At 43.0% G+C, this 27,092-nt stretch overlaps 1 protein-coding gene across 3 annotated transcripts in view; it reads right to left on the bottom strand.

The window, feature by feature from the left end:
• Positions 1–27,092, bottom strand: part of UBE2Q2 (ubiquitin conjugating enzyme E2 Q2) — a 49,541-nt gene that overhangs the window by 18,331 nt on the left and 4,118 nt on the right. For 2 of the 3 annotated variants that reach the window (XM_064668429.1, XM_064668432.1), the window contains exons 2-6: positions 14,175–14,279; positions 7,341–7,445; positions 5,112–5,168; positions 4,824–4,910; positions 2,961–3,101 (exon numbers count right to left, since the gene is read on the bottom strand). In XM_064668429.1, the coding sequence (XP_064524499.1) occupies positions 2,961–3,101; positions 4,824–4,910; positions 5,112–5,168; positions 7,341–7,445; positions 14,175–14,279 (495 nt within the window). The remainder of the gene's footprint in view (positions 1–2,960; positions 3,102–4,823; positions 4,911–5,111; positions 5,169–7,340; positions 7,446–14,174; positions 14,280–27,092) is intronic. The other variant, XM_064668431.1, reaches the window with a different exon arrangement.

Raw genomic sequence — 27,092 nt, 5'->3', positions numbered from 1 at the left:
ATACAAACTCTAAAATCTCCTATGAGAAAAGTCTTGAGAAGCATAAAAACATCTTTAACCTGTGAGATATAAATGATGATGGGGCTGCATGCACTGCTTTCCTAAGGAAAAGCCTTTAGCACGATCCATAACTTCAGCCTGTGCTGCAGCAAGGGGAGAGAGGACAACCCCTGGCTTTGGGCCAAAGAACATGTGAAGGAACTGTCAAGTCTTCTGGCTGCACTGGGCACCAGCCAGAGCCTTCCATCAGCCTTCCCATTCCCTCTTCCAACCAGCGGCACGGAAACGGCTTGGGTTCGTTTTCCTGATCTCTGCTGGGGAAACAGAGTACCCCAAAACAGCTGCTGGTCTGTGTAGGGAACAGATTCTGTTTAGCCACTGCATTTAAGTTTGTGACACTCCTACTGTCCTTGAAGAAACCCACCTGTGAGGGCTGTACAGATTGAAGTTTTGCTGTATCAGGATACTGAGCAAACTTCTGCTCTCTCAGGGCACGGTTAACACCTTCTATTAAACAGAAGTCCCATGTTCTGGCAGCATGAAAGGCCACTGAAGTGCTACTAGGTGAGCTCTTTCCCAGGTCAGTAGCACAGCTATCATCTTCTGTTCCACAGCATTTAAGAGTAAACCCTCACGAGTCCTTCGAGAAATTATTTCAGCAGCGCAGCTATTTCTGGTGACCCACAAAAATACCACAGTTCCTCAGCAGCAGTTGAATACCCTGTTCCCTGGACTCAGCTGACCTTGTTTGTGCACCAGCATCAACGAGAGTGTCTTGGCATGAGAAGCAGCTATTATGTAAGTTGAGTCTGCTGTTGTCAAACAGAAAACCAGCAGTGTTCATTTCAGCTCCACTAAACGTGGAAGGGGAGAAAAAGCAAAAGGAAAGGCAATATTTGCCAAATTGGAAAGAACAGACAGCAAAAGAAAATCTGCAGTTTTAAGAGGCTTCCTGCACCAAGAATGCTGACACTACAAAAACCTTCTTTCAGTTCTACCAAATTTTAGGTGATGGTAAAGCAGGTCAGGCCTTTCAGGCTGCAAGAGAATTTAGTTTCTTGAATAAATAAGGAGTCTTTACCACTAGATCTGAGTTATAAACACAGAAATACACAGAAATTCAACAGGCATCTTCTCAAACTGTGAACATTTAAGTTTAAACAAAAGCAATAAATGACTGTTGCATTTATGGTTAGTCAAGTCTCAAAAACAGACTACACAGCAAATGCAGTTTGGCACCTTATGCTTACCTGTTTTTAAGTAATGAAATACTGATCGGGTTTAGGTGTTGTGGGGTTATTTGGTTGGGGTTTTTTTTTTGGTTGGTTGACTTATTTTTCCCCTCAGGGGTCATCATTACTGTGCACTCCCTTCAGACCATCTGATAGGTAACTACTGAATTCACACACAAATCAGAGCAGTTCCCTTTAGCCAGTTACCTCACGCTGCCATTCCTGCAGAACATAAGTCTCAGGTACTTTTGACAGGTTTGCAGTCAAGTCATATTCAAACAGCACAGGGACAGCAGCAGAACACTGGTAGCTGAGGAACTCAGAAGCATTTCTGCTTCATTTCCTTTCAAAAGCAGGTGGCTACACACTGAAACTCTTTCCCCTGGTAAAGTGTCAGTAACCAAGAGGAAGAACTTTTTCTTCTAAATTAGAAGACTCAGTAATTCATGACAAGAAATAGTCAAGATTCTGCTAACTAAAGGAGCCTTTTCCCTGAATTCCTATGATAACTGGATCTATCAGGGGTGCACCCAATATTAAAAGTGGATTGGCTTGGCTAGAGGCAAGCACTTCCTATATAGTTCTCACTACAAATGAAAAGAGGTTTACAACATCAATTTTCTTGAATCTAATATAATTCTTTAATGCATTTTAGGCTTTTTAGGAGATATTTGCTGGAAAAATCATCAAGTATAAGAACTAGAACAAAAATCCAGGTGTGTTCCTTACACACCAATCCTCAATCTTATTCCTTTCCTACATAAATATTTACAGATCCCTCCCCTGTACCTCACTACTGCTCACATCTTCAACTACTGGCTGAATGAGGAACAGCACAGTTTGTGTCTGGACATGATCTACATGTCTGCTCACTTGCCAAACAGCACAGGAAAACCTCTGTGCTCACACAGTGGGAGGCACCAGTTCAGGCACTGTCTTGCTATACAGGTGACTTATAAAAATCTTAAAACCCCTTGGCTGAAACAGAAGTATTGAATTTCCTGCTTTACACATTTTAAGCCTCTATGAAACAGAAGTTTTGATTTCTTTGGGAGCCAGGTTAAATAAAATTAAGGTTGTATGACATCATCACTCCCTCCTACGTGCACTTTTGAGAAGCAGAAGTGTCTCTGGAACTTGGCACTCGTGACAAAACATTTCTAAACCTCTGGAGAACAAACTTTTTTTACAACTGCCTGCTGGCAAGATCCCTCAAAAAAACTGATAACAAAGCTGCAGAGCTGCTGAAGGCCTCTTGCTTCACACCTGGCAATAAAAAAAAATAAAAACCAAACCAACCCAACCCACCACCCTTCAGTAACTTCCATGTGGCACAGATATTACTGAAAAATAAATTCATGCATAAAATGTATTTAAGGCATAAACTCCTGGGTCCCATGATTTCTAATGCAGTCAGTTTTAAACATGGCTTTTTTTTCTACTTTAAGGGCTCAGCAACAGAAGTCCTGCTCACAGCCTCTGTGCCTCCTGCTGATTCTGCAAGGAGGATGCTGTTCACAACAAAGGCACCAAGCAAGAGACACCAACCAAAGAGATACCTCTGGAAATGACACAAGCAGTTAAACAGTCAGCTACAGGTTAATTTACTTGTAGATTCATAGCAGTGGGCTGGATTTGCTGAAAACCATCTCTGTTTTAGAGTCAGAAATATTACACAGAAGTATTGCAAAGTATTCCATTGCAGTTAGGATGGAATCATTAACTCACATTTAAGTGATCTTGCCTTTGATTTTTTCTGATTTTTTCTAAGATCGCAAGGTTCTCTTTTTCAATGCCTTCATCCTCAGACTTCTTCCCATCAACTGGTTCCTCCTCCTTCATATCATAGTGATCCAGATCCTCAATGTCCTACAGGATAGAGGAAAAGTTAATTGTAAATAACTGCACTGTGATCTTTATTCAATGAAACCCTCTCCAAGAGCACTTGGAATACAGTCACATACTGCACAGCACTACATGTTTGTGATTGCTGGATGCCATTTCTATTTTGTTCTAACTTCATTCTCAGCCAAAACTGGAAGTGTAGAGAGCCCTCACACTACAAACAAAACCCAAATTCACAACACATCTCTGGTCACAGAAACAAGCACAATAAAACCTCTGCATGAAGTCAGGACTGTAGTGCATTAGCCCACTAAAGTAGGTAGAAAACAGGGCTTGAGAATCCAAAAGTACCTGAAGCTGGGGTGGCTCCAAGATGTTTCTAAAAGCAACCTCTCTTTTCAGTTCAAATCCTATCTATTCTACACTTCTGGCACACAGTTATTAACAGATCTGGCAGGGCTGCAGCAGCCCCTAAAGAAAGTTAAATATTAGAAAACTATGTGTACTTTACTCAAGGTGAACATTTCAGCTAAAGATCAGATGTAGGAATTTTGGAATTGGGACACAAAACGCTGTGGTCAAGCATTCTTGATCACACAAGTAGCATTTCAGTTCTGAGTTCTAGACTAAGACACTGAGAAATCCTCTGCTCTGTGCTCTGACATGGGGTCATCCTGTTGCAGAGGAGCACTCTGAGCTTCAGGCAACTGCCTGGGAGGTGACTCCAGTGCTAGTTCTGGAGAGGAGGGGAAGGTTGTAAGAAGGAAGCACTCCAGCAGCCACCCCAGCAAGCTCTGGTTACACAACTGCCAGACACACTCCAACATGCAGTGCTCTGCCACACTGGGGCTACTCTTCACACACCACCCGTTTGCATGGCAGGAAAACCTGGCCATAAACCCAAAACCAGGGATGTCCTACAGCATGAGAACCACCTCTCTGGTGCCCTTGACAACACTGTTTCCTTCCACTGCAACAGACTGAGTATTCTTCAAAATGCTCCTGTTTCTCAGAGCAATGACAGAGCCCCAGGAATCGGCTGCTTTCCCATCCAGAACTTGGACTAGTCACAAGTTGAAGATATCACTGCCACAAGTTTGTGCCACACACAAAGCCACCTGACAGCTTATAAATAACAGTAGGCAATTTTTTTTGGTGCAAAGTAACCCAAACAGAGTCTAGAAGTCTGCAAGCAACGAGAGCCTTGTGTCAGCAGGTGTTCCCACCACCTTTACAGAAACACCAGCTCCAACAAATGTGTTCTGGATCAGACTAAATATGGTGTAAACAAGGTGGCTTCAAATTAATTCCAGAGCTTGGTAACATTTAGGTCATTTTTAAAGGAAGACCTTTTATTCAGAGAAAGAGTTGTTTATTCTTACTACACCTTCACTAAAAACCTAAATCTGAAGTACTCAGAACAGTTCTGCTACAGTAAAGTGGTTTAAAAAGCACTTGGAGCTATTCTAACAGGTAGCAGAAGTAAGCAAAAAGGGTAGTTCTTACTAAAAAGCTCATTAAAAGGAGCACCACGTTGCCAGACAGTGACAAAAAACGTTCAGTGTGTCCGTTTGGATGTCCTTCCATTTCCTTCAACGTATCAGAGTCAAAAACTAGCTCACCTGTTTAATGAGTCAGCAAACTGATTTACTCAGCCAGTCTGCTTCAATTTGGGAGACACTTCCAACTGTATCAGAGCCAGTTCACATGCTGCTTGAAATAGGAGTTAACAATGCAAAAACTTACTGCTTTGGCACACAATGTTATGAATTGTTTGACTAAAGCACAAACAGATGTCCAATTCTCTGTATCCAAGTACCTCACAGCTGAGATCTAGGTTTAAGAAGAAAATTTCACTAGTTTTGTGGTTGAAGTGAAAGCTGACATTCAGGTAAACATCCAAATTTTTAAATATCTTTTCTGTTGAACTCTAGGGAGGTTACATTTTACTGTTTGGCTTAATTATTAGCCAACCACTGCAGAGCAAAATGCCAAAATTCTACTGGATTAGGACAATTTCATATATAGACATACTTCACCCATATCTTCTTCTTCCTCCTCCTCTGATGTAACTTCTTCTGTTGTTCCATTCTGCAATACAACAATGAAGTTTCTGCATAAATTCTGCTCATGTTCCTTCCTTGCAAAAACACAAGTCTACTTTCAAAGTGAAACAGTATATGTGAAAATTACACTTATCAAGGTCTGCAAAGGACTGAAGTTTAAAGTGTAAGAAGCACAAAGATGCTTTCCTGCAGTATGGCAGTGAAGAGACTTTTGCATGAAGCAAAGAAATAGAATGTCACAATTAATTCCAATTAAGTTCTAAATAGAAACTTTAAATTCAGATAAGGGATATCCTATGCTGAGACAGTGACATAAGCAGCAAACACAGCGACTGGGTTACAATTCATGATCTCTTAACCATGAAATCAGATCATGGCTCTGACTAAAATCCATCTCCATGCTATACTCTTAAAAAGAAAAAACCCAACAAACTTTATACCTCAAACGTAAAGGCTTCTTTTTCTCACTATCTACAACTTCTGTGTAGCCACTACTATCATCATGTAGCCATTGGCTTCAGATTATTTGAAAACAGTCCAAACCAACATACTGAGTTAATTTTTCATGGCTTTCTATTTCAGGATATCACTTCAGGCTCAGGAAGTCTGAGCTGCAGAAACCCTCAGGAGCATTCTAATGTGCTTGTCCTGTGCTTACTTATCCTTTGGAAAAGAAGGAATCACAGAATCATACAATCAGCTGGGTTGGAAGGGACCTCTGAGATCATCAAGTCCAACCCTTGATCCAACCCCGCTGTGGTTCCCAGCCCATGGCACTGATGCCACATCCAGTCTCTTCTTAAAAACCTCCAGGGATGGAGAATCCACCACTTCCCTGGGCAGCCCATTCCAATGGCTGATTACCTTCTCTGGAAAGAAATTCTTTCTAATATCCAACCTGAACCTCCCCTGGCACAGCTGAAGACCCAGCCCTCTTGTCTTGCTGATGGTTGCCTGGGAAAAGAGACCAACCCCCCCCCGGCTCCCTCCTCCTGTCAGGGAGTTGCAGAGAGTGAGGAGGTCTCCCCTGAGCCTCCTCTTCTCCAGGCTGAGCCCCCCCAGCTCCCTCAGCCTCTCCTCACAGCACTTGTGCTCCAGTCCCTTCCCCAGCCTCGTTGCTCTCCTCTGGACCTGCTCCAGCCCCTCCATGTCCTTCCTGAGCTGAGGGCCCAGAACTGGACACAGCACTCCAGGGGTGGCCTCACCAGTGCTGAGTCCAGGGGCAGAATCACTGCCCTAGACAATGCAAGGGACTAGATGGATCTTCAGTCAGACTTAATAAGGCCACTCTTATTTAACTTGCAAACTGTGTGACATGAGTTTGTTTTTGAGCTTCAGAGCACATGCAAGACTCTTCACAAAGCTACTTCCTAAGATCACAGGCCCACTGCCTTGCACTTGCACTGCTGTGTGGGTGTTCAGAGCAGAGACCTGTAGGATTGCAATTTGGCACGTGACCAAAATTAAGCAAGTTATTTGTCATTCCTATAGTACTGTCACCACAGGAAAACCATCTGTTACACTACAGGAGCTTTTAGAAATCATGTCATCTTAACACATACAAACAAAAGAAGATATCATAGTCTTATTAAAAATACAAAAAAGAACAGTTACTGTCAGTTACCGGTTCTGTTTTCAGCACAATACAAAACATTTTGGTTAACAAGAACATCTCACAGCCCTTCACAACTCAATATGTCAAGTGCACAAGAAGTAAACAAGGCACCTCAGATACTCCCTACCCAAAGTAGCATATGGTCTTGAATCCCATGTCTCTGCAAGGGATCGAAGAGGAAGGAAAACATCAACAGTACTTCATCCAAGTGCACACTGTAAAACATATACACTTCAACAAAGAGCAAACATTTCAGGAAAAGTAAATTTAGGAAGCACTAGGAGTGCACAGCCATTGGCTTGAACAGTGTTTAGGAGGGAATATAAACTTGACAGCAGTGGTATCACTTACACACCTTTCAATGATACAGAAACTCCAAAGGAAATTGTGTAATATTATCACACCATTCTTAAATGGATTTTGCAAACAAAATTCAGACTGAGGACATCATAAAGCAACAGTGCTTCATATCTCAGTTCTGGCTTACACAAGGTTTAATCATTCCCACCATCTTCTTTCTTGGAGTTGTAAAAACAACTCCTTCATTGCCATAAGGAGGTGTCCACAGCTTTTTTAGTTTACCTGTCCAGCTGGCAATGGCTGATCTAACATTTCAACATCTGGATGCTGAGGAAGATTATATAATCTGCAGAGGTCACATATTAATCGCTTCAGCTGTTGAAGAAGCTATAAAAAACAAAAACATGGAAGTGGTTATAACCAAAGCACAGAGCAGGATTTTGAATTTTCTTCACACATTGGTAGTGAACCTAAAGTCACTGTACAGCATTTAACTCTTCTAAGGCTGGAATTAAATGTAAAGACCCCTCTTTTCCTCTGTAATCATTGTAACCAAGTCCCCACCATGGAAACATGGCAAACCAGAATAATGTGCCCTGACAGCATCATCCAATCCAAACACAGGTGTCTGAGCCACAAGTCACTATGGAATAAGCAACTGGTAATGTTCCATAAGAGAAGACGGTCCATTCCCATTTCCCAGCTTAAAAAAAACCCCATGTCCTAAAAAAAAAACCAAGGAGGAACAGTCTGAGTCTGACTTTCCATATCCTGAATTCTTTTCCAGGGCACACCAGTGAGGCACTGGAGCAAGACAAACACAGTACAAGGCACAGAAGCAGGCAAGCTCTGAGCAGTCTGCCTGCCACATCTTGGGTCAGGGGGAGGCACAATCTGTTACTATCTCTGATTTCTGTTTCCACCTTGCAGCATTACACTGACATTCTGTTAACTGCAAAACACAGAACACCTTACACTCACTGTTATGCAAGCCAGAAAAATAATTTAGTTCTGCAGAAACAGGCAAACATTAAGTTTGCTCACCACATTAATTAAGCTGATTTCCATAGCTGTTAAATTTCTCTAGGCAGTCTCAGATTCCCAGTTAAGGCCAAGACATGAAAGACTGTACTGCTGCATTTCCTAACTTTTCAAGGTCTTTGCACAGCTATGTCAGGAAAACAAAGAAAGGACTGCAGAATGCATCTGTAAAAGGGTCAACACCTCATTTTTTGCATCCATTTATGGACTTTTCTTCCAGACACCAAAGGGAGTTTGTCTTGCCACTTGTCAAGGGCAGTGTGTAAGACAACCAAGTCTGCACACACATCCCTCAGTACTCCTGGTAGTAACACCTGAGTGGCAACCCCCTCCCCCTGAAGCACTTCTCCATAAAGGAGGGAGACTCAGGAAATGCAGCCTCACCCAAGGTACAGCACAGACTTCTGAAAGAATTATAACTCTACAACAATATTTGGTGTTTGTATACTGTATTTCTCAAAATATACAATAAATTAAGGTAAAAAAATTAATCTATTCACTCCAAAATATTCTGCATGTCTAAAGCTATTGGACGGTTTAGATGCTCTTACCTTACCCTACCACAAGTGAAAATTCAGTCTCTCCAGAGTTAAAAACTTATTTCCACACCCAAATCACTAGCAGTGATAAGCAAATGTTGCCTTTATGCTATCTGAAAGCTTCAGTGCTTTTCCCTTCTGCAGCAGAATTCCACATTCTGTGCAATAGGAATGTTATTTATCCATCTGAGGCCATGAACTCAGACACCAGCCTGCACTACAACTGTGGCACTCCCTCCTCTCACACCACATTTGCTATTTCTGGATCATACATGTCAGTCTTCCTTCACTCAAAAATAAAGCAGGTAACACCAGCAGGACTGGGGTATCAGCACCACACTTCTTATGAGTAAACACATGAGATGTGATAGTTTATGTTGCCAAAAGCTTTCTGTAACAATCATGTTTCTCATCAACCTTAAGACTCAACACTTGTTTGAAACTTCCCGGGTGTCTGAAACATCAAGGAAATCTTTTAGCAGGCAGAAATCAGGTTAATCCATCAAAAAGCTAGTTGCCAGATAGAATCAGATAGAATCTGATATATAGATTCTCAATATGTGCAAAATGCTGCAAGTTGCACTGCTACACATTTTGTTGAGAAACTTTTTCTCTGCACAAACACTGCCTCGTGGAGAGCTGGAGCATAAACCATACAATTTGAGGAGCTGTAATTTTTCTCACAGAGCTATGTAAAACCAGGCAAGCCATTAATTTGTTTACATCTGCTGTGAAGCACACACACACACAAAAAAAAAATCTAAGTGGTGGGGGAAAGAGCAGCACCATCAGCAGTGGGCTGGTCCATTAGAACCGACCTTGGACAAGCAGATGAAGACAACATTAGATGTGTCTTAATTGGAAGAAAGAGTAAAGGCTGGAAAGAGTTTAAGAACTGCTTCCTACCCTGGTTCCTCCACTCCTCATCCTGCTCATGAAAAGTCCTGTCACCTGAACCAAAGTTAAGAAGGAATTTTTGCAGCCAGCCCCCAACACACTGGAAGCTTCTCACAATCCCTTCCAAGGCAGCACCACAAGCAAGGGACACCAGCACCCTCCAAGCAACAACCCCCTGGCCCAACCTGGGCCACATTACAGAGCCTGTGCCTGGAGGAGCAGCAGGTTTTCACCTCCTCCCTTCCACTGGCCCCAGAGATCACACAGCCCTGGGGCAGCTGAGAGGTTTGTGGGGGACCAATTCCTGATGAGCTTCAGTGTCTGAGCACCAGTGACACCATAAAGGGGAGGCAGAGACATGCAGCTGAGAGCAGGGATCCCCTGCCTGGGCAGCACCCCACACTTCAGGGTTACATGAATGCAGCTGTCACACTGCACTTCATTTGTAGAGACCAGCTGCTTTATTTGACATCAGTGTCTACAGTCTGCAAAGGTGGTGGCAAAGAGAGAAGCTGATCTTCTCTTTACAACCCTTCCACTTACTGCTACATTTTTTCCTCCACAGGAATTAATTTCATACCCTTGATCTTTCTGCCATGGATCACCATCACTTATCCCTAATACTCTGCTCCTATATATGAAAAATCATAGGATAATTTGGGTTGAAAGGCACATCTGGAAGACATCTGACCCAGCCCCATGCCCTGAGCAGGGCCTGGCATGATTTGGTATGTGTTGGTATGTGCATGAACAGATTGTATCAAAAGGAAGAGATTTCTGTCACATATCAATAATTTAAATGTATTTCCAGGGTAACTTCACAGGCTTGACTAATGTAAAGTGAATGCTTAACACACACACTCTGAGGTTACTGAAGAAAAGGGGCTATCAGGACACCAAGAGTTTCCCTGGAATACAAACTGCCTAAAGCACAAACTAAACATAGAATGCACATCCAGAATGCACAACCCTCAGGGGATTAAAGGAGCCATGTAAGGAGCCTGCAGAGGGGAAATGCTCAAGTGACCAAATGCAGTGACACATTTATAAACTTATTACATTGATTATAATTAATATAAAAGTAACAAAAATATAAGAATTATAATACACATCCCTGTAATTTTTAATGCTTCAGGAGCTCTGAGAAGTTGGTAGTTTTTGAGGATACCATAACGCTGGTTTAGAACACTAAAACACCTCTTGGAATTCTCTGCTTCCTATGTTAACAACCTACACATCTGAGAACAATTTAGAACAATCTTTTCCTGAAACTGAGGCTACATTAGGAGGCTTTTTTATACATGAAGAGATCTTTCTAATGCAGTACAAAAGCATTAACAATTTTAGGATACCTTTGATGATATTAATACCCTGCTGGGTTCACTGTGAAACACTTGGGTTTGGATTATGGAGAAACAGAAGTACAGTGGAAGTTACAAAGATTTCATTCTTCCACATGTGTTTATCTACACATATACACACACTGTATCTGTGTAAAAAGAAAGGAATCAATCAGTCTTAGCCTACCACAGAAACTGCTGAAGGAGGATCCCAGTGGAAACAGGGAAGCAGTAACTGTCACTTGGAGTGTGACCCCCATCAGCTCTCAGGCAAGCTGTGACAGCACCTGCCCTCACACACACTCTGCAGCCTTGGCCAGTCCCAGGAAGTAAAGTAAAGCTTATTTCCTGCATTTTGTCTCTAGGACTCCCAACACATGATCTGCTGCTGCTGCACTGGGAGTTTGCAAGAGACAGCATTCTTCCTGAAATGTCTCCACGTGGGACTCTCACTGCATTATTAACACCACAGCAGCTTATCCAAGCTGTAAACAAACTTATACCAGGAATTCTCTACTTTTGACATCTTCCATGCAAGTTTAAGGTCTAGAGAGAATTTAAGCTACCTGAATTTAAGTTCATTTCCCTATTCTCTTTAAAAAGCAAACCTCCAAACAGCACATAGTTATACTTAGTATGTCATGAAGGTTTGAGGCTTCAGACTTGCATCGTATAGCTTCCACCAAATTAAACTTAACAAGACAGTAGGATTTCTCTTTTGCATAGCACAACCACTAGAAGGCAGATGGCAGTTTCATACCCATCAAGTCTCATGTGATGCTGGATTTTCAGGATCTGAAAAGCAGTTCAGGAGACACTAAGGGTTGAAAGAACTGTGTAGCCCCTTCATCTGCTGACTGGAACTTGTTCAACATTGACAGTCAAGCAGCTAAAGTGTCCAAACCTAATGATATCTATGCTGATCACATTGTTAGCAACCTTTCAACAAATTTTCCTAGCAAATGCACCATGCTCATACAAGGTAACGATGCAGTTTTGGACCCACAGAAGATTTTCCAGGAAGCACATCCAGGATTTCAACATCAGAAACCAGTTTTCCTTTTACCATGTCAAGTGACAAGGCTGGCTTTCCCCTGTCAAACATTTATGCCTGAAGAGCATAAATTCAGTTTCCCAAAGAGCTGATACCTGTCACAGGCAGGTAGAAAGGGCAGAGTAATACCAAAAAAAGCTAAGCAGGGTATGTGCCAGCAGTGCTTTTAGCACACGGTTGCTGTGTCCAGTGAAGCTCCTGCAAGAGTCCAGTGCAATTTCCCATTCAAAATTTGATTGCTCCAATAACTCTGAGTTTAGAATAACATGGCACTAATGATCCTTTACTTGCAATAAATTAAATGAAAACTGGTTTGAAACATTCTAGAAATCTGAATTAAACTAAGTGAATTTTTAGGAGACTGTGATAAATTAGAAGCCTTTGGATTTCTACAGGTAGTTCCCAAGCCCTTCCTACCCCACTCCAAAAACTGTGTGAGCTGCTCCAATGCCACTGATGGGGAGGAAGCTGCATGGAGAAAAAACAAACTCAAACCCCACAAAGCCAAACCTTTGGAGTAAAAAAAAAAAAAAAAAAAAAGCCAGATTTTGTGGTGTTTTTATCTCTTCAACCACTCCCATCTGTCTTCATCTTGGCATAACAAGATGCAGGGTGGATTCCTGAGAAACCAATGGGCCATCCACAGGTGCCTATTACATCAACCCAGCAGCTTTTACATGGGCAAGTACAATCTTGATATCAGAAGCTGTTTTCTTACCAGGTACATAAGCAGTGTCTGTGCATATGCAATTGAGCCCAGCAAGTCCCATGCATGTTTACAACAAAGCTTTCCAGCCCAGTGCAGGCAGTCACACAGAGGAAACATCCTGCTCAGAACCCTCAGGCTGAAGCCATCAGCCACACCAGCTTCCACCTGCACTGTTTGCTGGGAAGTGTACTTAAGAAAAAGGATCATTTGGCCAGATTTTCTGCTGCTATCCTGTTCTGTGTCTTTCTGGGCAAAAGTCACAAAGATTAAGAGATCTATCACATTCTTCTGAATGTGGTTTAGTCTAAAGCTTAGGTTGAAGTAGAAAATACACAACTGAGACCTGTGTCTCCTGCAATCCCATCTGACATAATGCATTAAATCACTAATATTCCTCTGCAACTGTTTTTAATTATGGCAAGGCCCTCGAAGACTCTCACTCTTACTGGTGTCCTAATTATTTCTGCTAGAAGTCAAATGCATTCTAAATATTCTTTAGAAAAAGGCACTTGTACATTCTTGTTTAAGGTTGGGTCTGCTGGATTACCATTATGCCAGTAAACATGACAAGTAGTAGACTTCGTAAGAACATTCCCAATTTTTCCAAACCAGGCAAGAACTAAGCACACAATCCATGCAATAAGCAGTATTTTGCAGACTGATTTGTTTTGTATGCATAAATAAAACCACAACATGTTAAAATAATCTATTAATAAAGATCACCTTTAAAGGCTATTTAATATCCATAAAGCTGAATTTCGAGTGGAAAAACAACACTCACTGAATTTTCTGTATGCTGCAATACTACTCCTTGTGGAACAAACTGCATTTGTACTGACATTTATCTCCAAGCACTATTCAAGGACACTTGAATGGGAAGTTAATTTTTATATATATACACACACACACACAAAGAGCTCCTATCACTACATGAAAAGGGTACTCAAGTAAGATATAATGCTTGAGAGTTTTCTGCAGTACAAAACAACCATTAGAATCTGTACAGAGATTTTCTTTAAGTAGCAACTGCCCAAAGTCACAACCCTGTTTAGATGTATCAGTACCTAAGGAACATTCAGATGAACCACAAGCTCTCAGGTCAGGTCTCCTTTACTGAAACCAGGAATTCTTTGTATTATACCCACAGTTTGCAGAACATACATTCTCAAGAACACAAGGCTTTTGCCTTTGTAATTAATCTCTGTGCAAAGAAAATTCTACAAGAACTGGTTTTTATAGTAGTTTTAACCTTTTAATCCACTTCACTGTTTAATTATTTTCAGAGAGATTCACACTGTAATTACTGGGGCTGTAACTTTACTTAAATGCTTTCTCTGTAAGAGAAGTTATCTTTTCCTACTTGCTTCAAATCTTTTGCATCACTTGTGGCTCCTTTTGGAAGAGAAAGTTGTTTTTACAAAACCTCCCAAGTGCCCCCAAAACTGAGCAAACCGAACTGCTTGTTAATATTACAAAGCCAAATAAACACCCAACCCCAAGTAAATGCCCAAAAGAACCAAAAACCACTTTGCTCACCAGAGTATTGCTCTTCTTAATATCTTCTAAACGCTCTAAGACTGAAGTCAGGTTTGGGTCATCTGATTCTACAAACCATATTGGTGAGGAAGAGGGATAAGACTCCTGTTAAAAAAACAAACACAAACCCCAACACATAAATAAACAGAAAAGAACCAAAGCTTTTAAAAGTCATTCACCCCCAAAATTTCACAACACAGTATTAACATCACCTTTTATCTTATTTTGTGCCAGGTAACACAGAAGCTTTTAACACTGCTTTTTTTAGGCAATGCAAAACAAGTTGAAAAGAAATCCAGCCAACTGGTTCTTCTAGTATTTCATCTTATTTTAAAGTTGCCCAGATGATGGATATACATAAGAAACATTGCTGAGAAGTTTAAAACCTTAGGGGCAGGTGGAAGAGGAGGGAGAAATTTAAAAATGCAGTACAGGTGATAATCACCAAGAAACGGAACCATACGTAGCCCATGTCAAAAAATAAAACTGTATTGATGCTGATTTTTCATAAAAACACAGCTTCTTCCAAATAAAAGCTGTGAAAGTGTCCCTTCATATCACTGACGTGTCTGGATCTTATTTGTTTTGTGTGAGTTATTTAAGGCATTCTCTGTTTCTCACCCATTCAATTATATTTTTAGTAGCTAAAGACAAATTGCTGAACCTCAGTTTTATCACCCAGATATTATCTTCATATCCCCAGGTCTGAAAATTCCCTCATTATTTTGGAATTCATTTCCCTCACTGCAGTTGAAAAGGAAAAATTCCATCTTTCTCATTCCAGAGACAACAAATCATGCTTCATTCTTCCACTCTTAGAGTCAAGGTTTGAAAACTGGAGAAAAATACAACTATATTAGAGCTGGCTTTTAACAATATAAAGCCTATTTCCTTACTGACCTTGTAGGTGAGGTGCTGAACCCCACAGGAGAACCCACGTGACTAAAGGACATCAGTTTTGGCAAAACAGACTATCACAACAGTTCCCACTTGGCACCACACTCCAGCAAAGTTCCAGCTACACAGGTCTAAAATTCCCACCTGTAAACTGAAGGCTCTGCATAAACCTATTTTTTAACAGGCTCAATCCCCTTGAGTTTATTTTTTCCCCTAAATCACAGCTAAAACCACCTTGAAAGAACACATGATATTCCCAGTATTTCTATGAAAAGACAAATTGTTCACATCTTTCATCTTCACTTCAAAGCACACTATACACAAACACAGAGACCTCAGAATATCTCCTCTTCATTAACTAAGGCCTAACATCTCACATGTCTCTCAAGAAAGCCCAGTGCTCAGCTCACTGAGATTTCTGGCTAGGGCAGGCTCACAGATGGGCACATGGATGTGGTTTCATCACTTTTCTCCTTTACACAACACAGCACTTAGGGAAAAGTGTATTTTCTCCTCGGTTTCACTCAATACACTCTTGAAAGAATAACCACACTCTCCGTGGGAGAAACAAGACTGAACTCCCCACTGCACAGGGCTTCCAAACCATTATTTTTAGGCACTGAACTTCATTAAAGATATTCCAGGCTTTGTACTGATAACATCTCACTCATTTTTAATAACATGCAACCTACTTATAAAGTCTTCTGCAATGGTGCAATATCCTCACCTCAAGCCTTTCGCTGCACACTGATCCTGGTGGACAGTGAGGAAAATCATAAAGGAAACTCTGCCAACTGTGGCCCCACTGCCTGAAGACCTGCTTGAACCAGGTATTTTTGAGACCTGAACTTCTCTCATTTAGCTCATTCAGTTGAGAGAAAGGCAGCAAACACAACTATCACAACTTTAGATTACACCAACATTCCCGTCAGGAAATACAAAGAACAAGCAAAATGCTTCCCAAGATTCACCAAGCCACCTGTTTCTTAAAGTCCTCAGACTCATTAGAATAAAAATATTCTCCAGATACAGTCAACATTTGGACTGTGTATGCACATTCTCCTAACAGATATTTTTGGCCTTTTTCTTTTTTAATCAAGCATTTTTTAAATTATGTTAGTCCAGGTGTAAGCAAGTCTCTTAACTGCAATGATTTATAGAAGACAAACATCTGCCACCTCTCTTCTAAACTAAATCTGGAATCTCAAGACTGCTTACAGAATGGAGCTCACCTCCTCACTGCCTATATTCTTCTTTTCTGACCACCTTAGTTCTCCTTTCTCCATCTGAAGGATTTCATGAGCAAACCCACAGCTGGACATTTGTTATTGCAACCAGCAGCATCCCAGCCTGGGGGCCTGGAGAAAAATCTCCCAGCTCCTTGCAGCACATCTGGGATCAGGCAGGACCATGACTGACAGTGCAGACCTGATGACCAAGCACTCCCAGAGGGTGTTTAAACACATTACAGGAGCAAACTGAATGTGCTGCTGCCTTCTGCACTGGATGACAGCCCTTACTCATGTTCTGCTCTCATTCCATTGCCTGCACTGAAAACAAGTCCTCCTGTATGTGAGAAAACTTACAGTTTGATACTGCCTGGATTATCAGCCTATAGCACATATGAATGACTGTGCCCTACAAATTATTAGCTATTCAAATTTTTAGTCTGCTTTAGCTTTTCAAACAAGAACAGGAACAATGTGCTTCTCAGAAAGGCTTTTCTTTAACATGGAGAGCTTATTTACTCAGCTGTATGAGGAAAGATTTCAAACTTCAGATTTTTGGACTATGGATATTTAATTGCACATTCCAATTTTTTTCACAACAGGTGCTTAATATTAAAATACAAGTTCAAACAAACTACCATTTTGTTGCAACACTTTCTAACTCTTCAGACTTACCAATAAATATATTAACTTAAAAACAGAAATGGCATTAAATTTCTCTAGAAATCTGTGTGCAATCCATATTTTTGGAACAGCTGATTTCCACGTGGATATGAGTCACTGTATTTTGAAATATAGAATTCACACACAAAACTTCAAACAAACATTCTTAACTTAAGATACAAACAGGCTCAGGAGTTTTTAATGACCACAGATGCAACTTAAAACCACGCTTGTGGTTTGTGAGGTCACACAACTGCACTTCACATCAGCTAATTCTGCTGAGAGAATTAAGGTAGCTTTTTCTTTTGTATCTGCATCCTATAGAGATTGGATTTGAGCTGTTATGTCATGTAAGAAGCAGGCTTCCCAGATACCAAGACAATGCTTCATGAGAGGAAGCCTAAAATAGCAGTTATTTTAATTCTCAGTGGCTAAAAGCCCCGTTATTTTGGGCCTTTTACTATACAGCTGACAGACAGGGATTTTGTATATATAATCTATCACCCATATTAAGTGTTCCAGATCTTTTATGTAACTGCTGTAACACGACATTTTCTTGCTCTCTAAGAGTAAAAGCACAATGTCATCCCAAGAGGCAGAGGCTGTGGTGCTCAGTGCCCAGGGCCAGCTGGGAACAGCAAGGGCTGTGCCCCACTGACATCACACCTCGCAGGAGCGGGGCCGGGACAAAGGCTGCATGTTTACAGCAGCCCCGATACAATCACAATTCATGGCATCATCACTTCTGGAGAGCCCCTGTATCAGCACCAGGACAGACTGGGAGCTTTGTCAACACAAACGCTTCTGTCACAGAACGCGGCGAAAGAATTCAGCCCACTAATAAACACGGCAAACACAAAGGGAGCAAAGCCCTGTGCTCCTGCCACGGGAACAATTTCAAACCCAATCAAACCATTCAGGAAAACCACAGCGCATTAGAAGGATACACCCGGGATCTCACTGTTCAGACATTCCATTACATCCCCTACTGAAATTTTTACTAACACTTTTGCTTACCAAAAAAAAAATAAGAGGGGGGGCAGTAAAAAGCGACAGAAAGATTCCAGGAACACACACATTAAGACAGCTTTTCCTGGGCAGGATCTGTCATCTAAGTATATCCTATCTAAGCTTTCTCATCCGTAACAATAAGGCTGTTCCCCTTGCAGTGTTATATAATCGTTATCCAGCTCTCCAAAGCCACAGCGACACAATTTCCAGGTTGGTAAGAGACTTTTAAACGAGCTGTTTCTAAATGACTACAACACAGTTGAAATAGCGAGGCTGTTAAATTAAAACAAAACATCCTGCTCTGGCTCTCCTGATTGGAACAACCTGTCCACACCGTCTGCCACCAGGCAGTGGGGCAACCACGGCTGCCCCAACACAACTGAGCCCTTTCAGGAACACACATTTCAGCACAGGGCTGCTGCAGCATCATTTCAGCTCCCAGTTACATGGTGACAGTCCCTCATTTGCTTTAATTTCCAGATCACAGTAGATGGAAAAAGCGTGGGGGGGTTTCTTTTTAAAATCCTTAGCATACTGGCTGGACAAAATTCAAAATTTCTGGTTTTAAGTTCTTGCAAAATGCCCAGTAGACAGAACCCAGTTCTGTTCTTTTTACACCAGCTACAATTAAACTGAGCTGATTTTTGTAACAGCAGTTCTAATTGTTTTTTCTTCTCAGTCCCAAAATTTTTTCTTCACCCTCCCTTTACTTCCCAAAAGCAGAACATCAAACTCCCAGATCTTTTAACCGGCTTAGATACTTTGAAAAGGCTGGAACAAGACCATTCCAGCTCACCCCAATCTTGGTAATGAAGTGAGTAAATCCTAATGGAACAAGACATCCCAGAGGGCTAACACAGTTCTCAAGGTGAATACATTTGCAGCTATAAACACACACCAAGTAATCGATCTGAAATCATAGATGGTTTTCCCTCAGCAGGCACCTTGATGCTACCAAGGTTGTCCATTTGAATTAAACAGCAGAACTAGATCATATATACATCCAAATGAACACCCAATAAATACTGAAGATTACACTACACAATTAGCTACAATTTAGTACACATTATTTGCAACTGTTAGTCAATCATTCACTACTTATTTGTCACCTGTCTCAAGCTGCCTTTAGAGGGAAAAAAAACCCACAGAGTTAATATAACAAAAATATCAGGATTTGAGAAGATATTCTTAAAGCTAAAGTTTAGCCTGATGATCATAAAACACTAGTACTTACAGTTGCTTAAAATAGTATTAGTAGTGATTACACAACTGACAGACTGTTCCCCATTATTAGGGGCCAAATTTTGCAAAGGCAGCTTAAAAGCAGGAAGCATTTTCTACCACTAGCTTCTCAAGTGCCAGGGAAGTGTACAGGCCTTGTAAGTCAGCAGATTGTCATCTGCCCTTTCATTTCATCCTTTATAATTTTTTTTTTTTAAAAGAAAGCATGAAGGGTCACTTTCATTGAAAATAATCCAAATAAAACCATTTCCCAGAAACCTCAAGTTACTAAAACTGCCCAAACTGGTATTTTCAAACATCCAGCTGTCACCATTTACTCTGTTGCACAGCTGTTATTGAACATGACAATATTCTATCATTTGCACTTTTATATATAAGAGATTTGTCATTTCCTTAAAAATCTAACTTTTCAGTGATCCAGAGTTCTAAAGGTTAAGAAAAGTGTTTGCAATGGAGGGTTTAAAAATGAAGTTTAATACTGGTGGTAGTGAGGAAGCAAAGTGAATTTTACCCACCTCTACTGAACAAGAGGAAAACTTCAACCTGCTTTTCCATTTGAATTATAAAATAGTATATAACATACTATTAACTTGACCAATCCATATAAACAGCAGGACATCATTTATTCACTAGAATTCAGTTAAATAGAGATCTTTAACTGCTTCTAAGCCACAGAAAGCAAGCTTGGATTTGTTTTACTTTTCTTCCACTCTCCCTAAAGCCTGACATGCTCAGATCCATGAGGGCAATTGTTCCAACTGCTGTGTTTGGTCAGGTACCAAATTCAACTGTCTGAAATAAGTCTCTCTCTTCAACATACAAAATCCCTGCAGTTCTACTCCAAGTTTAATGGCTGTTTGGACAGCTACCCTATACAAGACAATCCCAGGTGAAGCATCATGCTTTGGCTGGATCCCTGGAACTGCAAGAGCTTAATCATCGTGCACCTCTGCAGGAGGAAGGTGAAAGAATCCCATAACCCTGCTCTGTGTGGGGTCTCTAACACACTCAGCGCTGCAGAAGCCAAAACCTTCAGGAGAGCATTCAACCAACACAACCAACAGGGTCAGGCTTTGCTTCTCCCACACACACTCCAGGGAACGGGGCAAGTGCAGCAGAGTACCTTGTTCTAGAACTGTGTATGTTATTAAATACAGCCATGCTAGAGACAGGAGAGGCAAAGGCTGTGCCTCATGGAGCAGGAAGGCCACAACAAACCACAGAGGTAAAATCCCTCTGCAACCACAGACTGTCCCAAACAAAAATACAGCTCTCTGTACAAACGAGTTCTGCTGATTGCAGAAGGCTACCTTGAAGGTAACCAGGAGGAAATGTTTGTAAAGAGAACACAGAATGGTTCTAGAGATCCTTTTTGTCTTCACAGCCTCCCTCTGGGCAGGGCAAAGGCACTGCCCTCCTGCCCAGTCAGGCTTCAGGCACAGGAGCAGTGCTCTGACACAGCAGCACATTCCTACAGAGCTCAGGGCTCACACTGAGGAATACTGTTTGCCATATACAGATTCAGCAGCATCTGCAAGTGCCAGTCTTCATAAGATGACCACAGCAGAACTAAAATATCAACAGGGACAGCATTTCAATGGCAATTCACTTATATACAAATTATTCCAAAACCCAAGCAGTTTGTAATCGCCAGCTTCATCTGCACCAATTCACTTGTTCAACCCAAGCCCATGGAATTCTCTTGAAATTATTATGGAATCTTTAACTTTTTTACTTTGTGTACATCCAAGATAGAAAATAATGTTTTGATAAAAAAAACCAAACTGAAAATTTAAGCAAATGCTGCTTTCAAACAGGCACATAGAAGAGGCCAATAATTTCAAATGCTGTGAAATAATCTAAGCTGCTTTTGTGTTTTACTTCCATATCTCTCTATCCAGTACTCAAATATCATTACCTGAGAAGTCAAAACATCTACAACCGAAGTAGCAAAGGCACAAATCCTCACTTCAAATGGTCACAAACACGACTGCAGATGTGGCATCGTAGTTCTTACATTTCTTATGGTCAAGCTCTTTCAGTCATGTTTTTACTGCCAGTCACTGTTCAAACTGTTTAATCTACACCAAGTGTCACAGCTGCCAGTTCAGCTCCATGAAACTGGGTGTGACCCTTGGGAATACAGGTTTATCAGAAATACAGGTTTATCAGACTCTCCTATCAGTTGCCACAACCTCATCCTCTCCCCTTACCAAAAAAAAGGCAGAAGGCTACTTGTCCACTGTAACATAACTACACAAGTAAAATAGGAATTTTGAGTATAAAAGGAAGAAGAGGCACTTTTCTGATAGAACAGTTATTGATCATCACTGTGAAGCAACATTTTGCTCTCCAGGTCATCATCACAATGCAGCATGCCATCTCTCCACTCAAAGCAATTCAGAGAAAAAACAAACACTCCTAACAGTTTTGTATGGACCCAAAGTAAAATCCCCCAAATGTTCCTGTACTGCTGCTCAAACACAACTCAGGCCCGATTTCACTAACAGCACAGCAAGTGACAGTTGTTCAAGAGCAGTGTGTAGTCTCTGCAAATGTAAACTGTTGCTGAGGGCCAACCCAGCTAAGCGAGCTAAGAAACATTGCTTTGCCAATATTAACAGCAACAAATAAACTTACAGATCATCCACACTGAAAACTGAGCAAAGCACACAGCACTGCTCCAGACTAAGTGACTTGCTTACTGGGAAGATGGCTGTGGAGCTGAGATGACACCCAGGGTTTTACCACAGCACCTCACAGCAGTGGGATCAAGCTGTCCTGCTCCTCACACACAAAAACCCCACTGTGTGCTTGTCCCCTCATCTTTGCAGTTGTCAGAGGCTGGTTGTTTGGGAGCCCTCAGGCACAAGGGGTTCTCTAACACACACATTACATGTGCACTCAAGCTGGCAACGCTTTACCTAATGAGAGCTACCCACACAAACTAAAGGGAAAGGTACTTTGCAAATCTGATTCTCCAATACTCCTTCTTTAATAGCAGCACAGTGTCTTATGTGCCCAAATTCCTGCAAAAGTCTAATTAACTGAAACAAATTATCAACTCATTCTAGCCATCAAGAGTTATTAATTACCTACTTCTACAACTATACGGATGAGTACATTCTGAAAAGGTATCATCAACATCAGTGTCACAAAGCCAGAGTAGCAAGAAATGGCTTCAAGTACGGCTAGGACTGAAGAACTGGTTATAACTAAGTTGTGACACATCCCTCTCTCCCCAACTCAACTTGATAAAAAACTTCCTTGCAGACCTGCTCTCACCTTTAATCACTGCTGTTACTCCTCAGCATGCACAGTCTGATACCACTTCTGCTGTCACCCAAAAAATCCAGGCTTCTCCTTCATTCTGTTTAACTTCAGCAATTTACAGCTTTCAACTGTTCAAATCACTCAGCATCCCCTTCCATCCGTGCCCTTTCCCCCTCCCTGAGAACGACCTTCCTCTTCTCCACCTTTTCCTTTTCCAGAACTGCTGTGCTCCAGACACACCTGCAGACACACACAGGGGTTTTTTCAGGCTCACCCAGGGCCAGGAGAGGTCCTGCTGCTCTCCTGCCCTTCCACCTGACAGCAGCCCAGCCACCAAGCCCAGCTCTCCCCTCACAGCTGCCCTGCCACAGGCCTTCACATCGGAGCCATTTACATGGAACTTTGTCCCCCACACGCAAAATTTCAGTACCACAGCATTCAACCAGTGTTTACCATTAATAAGTTGAATACCACAACTCTTACCACAGTTATTTCCTACTTCAAAAATTCAAGGAAGCCTGTGGTATCTTGTACACCACTGCTCAGGAACGCTTTGATTTTTTTCTAATGCCACTATGCAAGTTTTGACAGAGCTTATGCTCCTGCCTTTCTAAATGCACACTGAAGAAGCTACTCCAAGATCTGCAATTGTATTGAACTCTCTCTCAGAGGGGGCAAAAAAATTACAAGGTCTGAGAGAAAGGAGAATACAGTTCATGCTAAATCCTCAGACATCATATATTAGCTGCTCTACAGTACTTAATACACCAGGATGTCTTGTATGCAAGAGATAAAAAAGAAAACACATGCGAGGTCATTATTTTCATAGCACACTTAAGAGATTACAGCTGGAAGCAAGAAATCAGTAAGACATACACTAACTGGTATGCTTGTTTCCATCAAAGATCATATTAGCTTCAAGTGCACTGCAAACAGGCAGGCTGATTGAAGATCTAAACGTTAAATAGCCTCTCCTTACTATAATCAGTCATTTAATTTTCCAATTGTCTTCTAGGGGGTGGTGAAAGGTCATTTTCGTTTCTCCTACAGAGTTTGCAGCTGAAGAAACACAGTGGAACGCATACTAAATCATCAACATCGTGTCTCTCCAAAACAGAACACCACCATTCATAACTTAAAGGGAAAAAACCCAACCTAATATTCAACTTCAGCCAGGAATTCAGGGTTTATAACCCTTCAAAACTACACAAAGGCAAACAACCTGACAGTACTGAACCACAGTCCACACTGAGGTATAACTAAAACAGGCTCATTTCTGCTGGTCAGCTTCTACAAGCACTTGTGCCTACCTAGAAATTTTACCCACTCTTTTTCTTTTCTAATAATAATAATAATATGATTTAGAGAACTGTCTCCATCTTTACATCTTCCAGTCTCCTGGAAGGAATTAGATTTTACAAGTAAACAAACTACTGGCAGTTAAGTCTGGTCCAGCTGTCACAGTAACAGACAGTGGTGGAGGCCCAGGGGCCCGATGTCACCTCGGGTGCTGCACCCAGGAGTGGCCCCAAGTGCCCCCGAGGGCTGTGCCGGCACTGCTGGACTCAGGCTGTGCCGGCACTGCTGGACTCAGGCTGTGCCGGCACTGCTGGACTCAGGCTGTGCCGGCACTGCTGGACTCAGGCTGTGCCGGCACTGCTGGACTCAGGCTGTGCCGGCACTGCTGGACTCAGGCTGTGCCGGCACTGCTGGACTCAGGCTGTGCCGGCACTGCTGGACTCAGGCTGTGCCGGCACTGCTGGACTCAGGCTGTGCCGGCACTGCTGGACTCAGGCTGTGCCGGCACTGCTGGACTCAGGCTGTGCCGGCACTGCTGGACTCAGGCTGTGCCGGCACTGCTGGACTCAGGCTGTGCCGGCACTGCTGGACTCAGGCTGTGCCGGCACTGCTGGACTCAGGCTGTGCCGGCACTGCTGGACTCAGGCTGTGCCGGCACTGCTGGACTCAGGCTGTGCCGGCACTGCTGGACTCAGGCTGTGCCGGCACTGCTGGACTCAGGCTGTGCCGGCACTGCTGGACTCAGGCTGTGCCGGCACTGCTGGACTCAGGCTGTGCCGGCACTGCTGGACTCAGGCTGTGCCGGCACTGCTGGACTCAGGCTGTGCCGGCACTGCTGGACTCAGGCTGTGCCGGCACTGCTGGACTCAGGCTGTGCCGGCACTGCTGGACTCAGGCTGTGCCGGCACTGCTGGACTCAGGCTGTGCCGGCACTGCTGGACTCAGGCTGTGCCGGCACTGCTGGACTCAGGCTGTGCCGGCACTGCTGGACTCAGGCTGTGCCGGCACTGCTGGACTCAGGCTGTGCCGGCACTGCTGGACTCAGGCTGTGCCGGCACTGCTGGACTCAGGCTGTGCCGGCACTGCTGGACTCAGGCTGTGCCGGCACTGCTGGACTCAGGCTGTGCCGGCACTGCTGGACTCAGGCTGTGCCGGCACTGCTGGACTCAGGCTGTGCCGGCACTGCTGGACTCAGGCTGTGCCGGCACTGCTGGACTCAGGCTGTGCCGGCACTGCTGGACTCAGGCTGTGCCGGCACTGCTGGACTCAGGCTGTGCCGGCACTGCTGGACTCAGGCTGTGCCGGCACTGCTGGACTCAGGCTGTGCCGGCACTGCTGGACTCAGGCTGTGCCGGCACTGCTGGACTCAGGCTGTGCCGGCACTGCTGGACTCAGGCTGTGCCGGCACTGCTGGACTCAGGCTGTGCCGGCACTGCTGGACTCAGGCTGTGCCGGCACTGCTGGACTCAGGCTGTGCCGGCACTGCTGGACTCAGGCTGTGCCGGCACTGCTGGACTCAGGCTGTGCCGGCACTGCTGGACTCAGGCTGTGCCGGCACTGCTGGACTCAGGCTGTGCCGGCACTGCTGGACTCAGGCTGTGCCGGCACTGCTGGACTCAGGCTGTGCCGGCACTGCTGGACTCAGGCTGTGCCGGCACTGCTGGACTCAGGCTGTGCCGGCACTGCTGGACTCAGGCTGTGCCGGCACTGCTGGACTCAGGCTGTGCCGGCACTGCTGGACTCAGGCTGTGCCGGCACTGCTGGACTCAGGCTGTGCCGGCACTGCTGGACTCAGGCTGTGCCGGCACTGCTGGACTCAGGCTGTGCCGGCACTGCTGGACTCAGGCTGTGCCGGCACTGCTGGACTCAGGCTGTGCCGGCACTGCTGGACTCAGGCTGTGCCGGCACTGCTGGACTCAGGCTGTGCCGGCACTGCTGGACTCAGGCTCCCCCTGTGCCCTCTGTTGTGCCGGGACAGCTGTTTGTGCAGCCACGCACTGAACCAGACTGGGACACGGTCCAGGTCAGCACTAACTCAGGAAAGAATTTTTACATGGCAGCCAGGTCCTTAATCCAGTAAACTCAATTTTGGCCACCTCACATGGCACACAGCCTTTGTTGGGCTGCAAGCAGCAGCAGCATTACAGAGTGCACAGGACACCACCACACTCTGTTCTTCCCAACAACTGTGATTTTCAACTCACGCTGAGGTTATCAAGTCATCAACACAAAGCCTCCTGAACAGTTCACATGACGAAGCATGTTGAGTGAGTTTATTCTTTCTGCAAAACTTTTAATTCTTTTCATTACCAAAGTGCACAGAGAGCTCTTTCAAGGACCACAACAGTCCCAGTTCTGAACCTACTGTATCATTAACTCACACGAGTAACCCCCTGGAAATAAGCACGATCTCCTCTACACTGAAGACTCAACACGAGCCAGCCTTTCTATTTGAAGCCCACCACTGTGACTTTCCAGGATATTTTAGAAGCACTTCATACATTGTAGAGAGGAACTGTCTGCAAAGTCCTGAAGTTTTAGTTACAGCCTTTCACACATCACACAACCAGGCTGTAATGTCAGAAAGGTCCTGTCTTCCAGACACAAAAGACTCCTCCTACTCTTTTTTACAATATTCTTTTTCCAATTACAGCCTTGGCATAGAAGGAGAAATTAAAATCTTCGCTCTTTTAGTAATTTTTTTGTTTAATCTTGGTTTGCTAAATAAAACAACATTAAATGTCTCAATTTCTATTGCATAAGTTATGTTTGAAAATAGTTGCATGAGTGCCTTTTTTAGATGACCAAGTATATCTAATTCTAGCCAAAACCTACATATTATCAAGACAAATCTACGTGTGCTTTTATACAGCCCTGGTATCCACATGGTGCAAAACAAAGGTCTCAACCTCACTACAGAATGTCTAGTGATTTAAAAAAAAAAAATCAATTAAAAAGAGTCTGAGATTGGAACTGAACACCTCATTCATTATGTGGTTACTTCTCGTACAAATATATAATATTTTTAAAGGGTTACCAGGCATTACTAGGAGTGAGTTTAATATTAAAATCTTATGTCTTTGAAGACCTGTGGCATGTTCTAATACGCTCACTTTCTGTATATACCCAACTTGTCAAAGCTTCACAGGTAACACCTTTTCATCCATCCTGGTTTAGAAGTGAAAATAAAGTGTTCCCCCCTCAATTGCAGTGATCTGCAGACAGCAACCTTTCCAAGCCTTTCACAGCAGCTCCTAACTCCAATTTAGCAGCAGGGTGTTTCTCAGGGAAAGCAGAAGATGTT

This window comes from Pseudopipra pipra, chromosome 12 (assembly GCF_036250125.1).
Source record: "Pseudopipra pipra isolate bDixPip1 chromosome 12, bDixPip1.hap1, whole genome shotgun sequence".
In the NCBI taxonomy this organism is placed as follows: domain Eukaryota; kingdom Metazoa; phylum Chordata; class Aves; order Passeriformes; family Pipridae; genus Pseudopipra; species Pseudopipra pipra.
The sequence above is the reverse complement of the archived record's forward strand: the minus strand, read 5'-3'. Positions and strand labels throughout refer to the sequence as shown.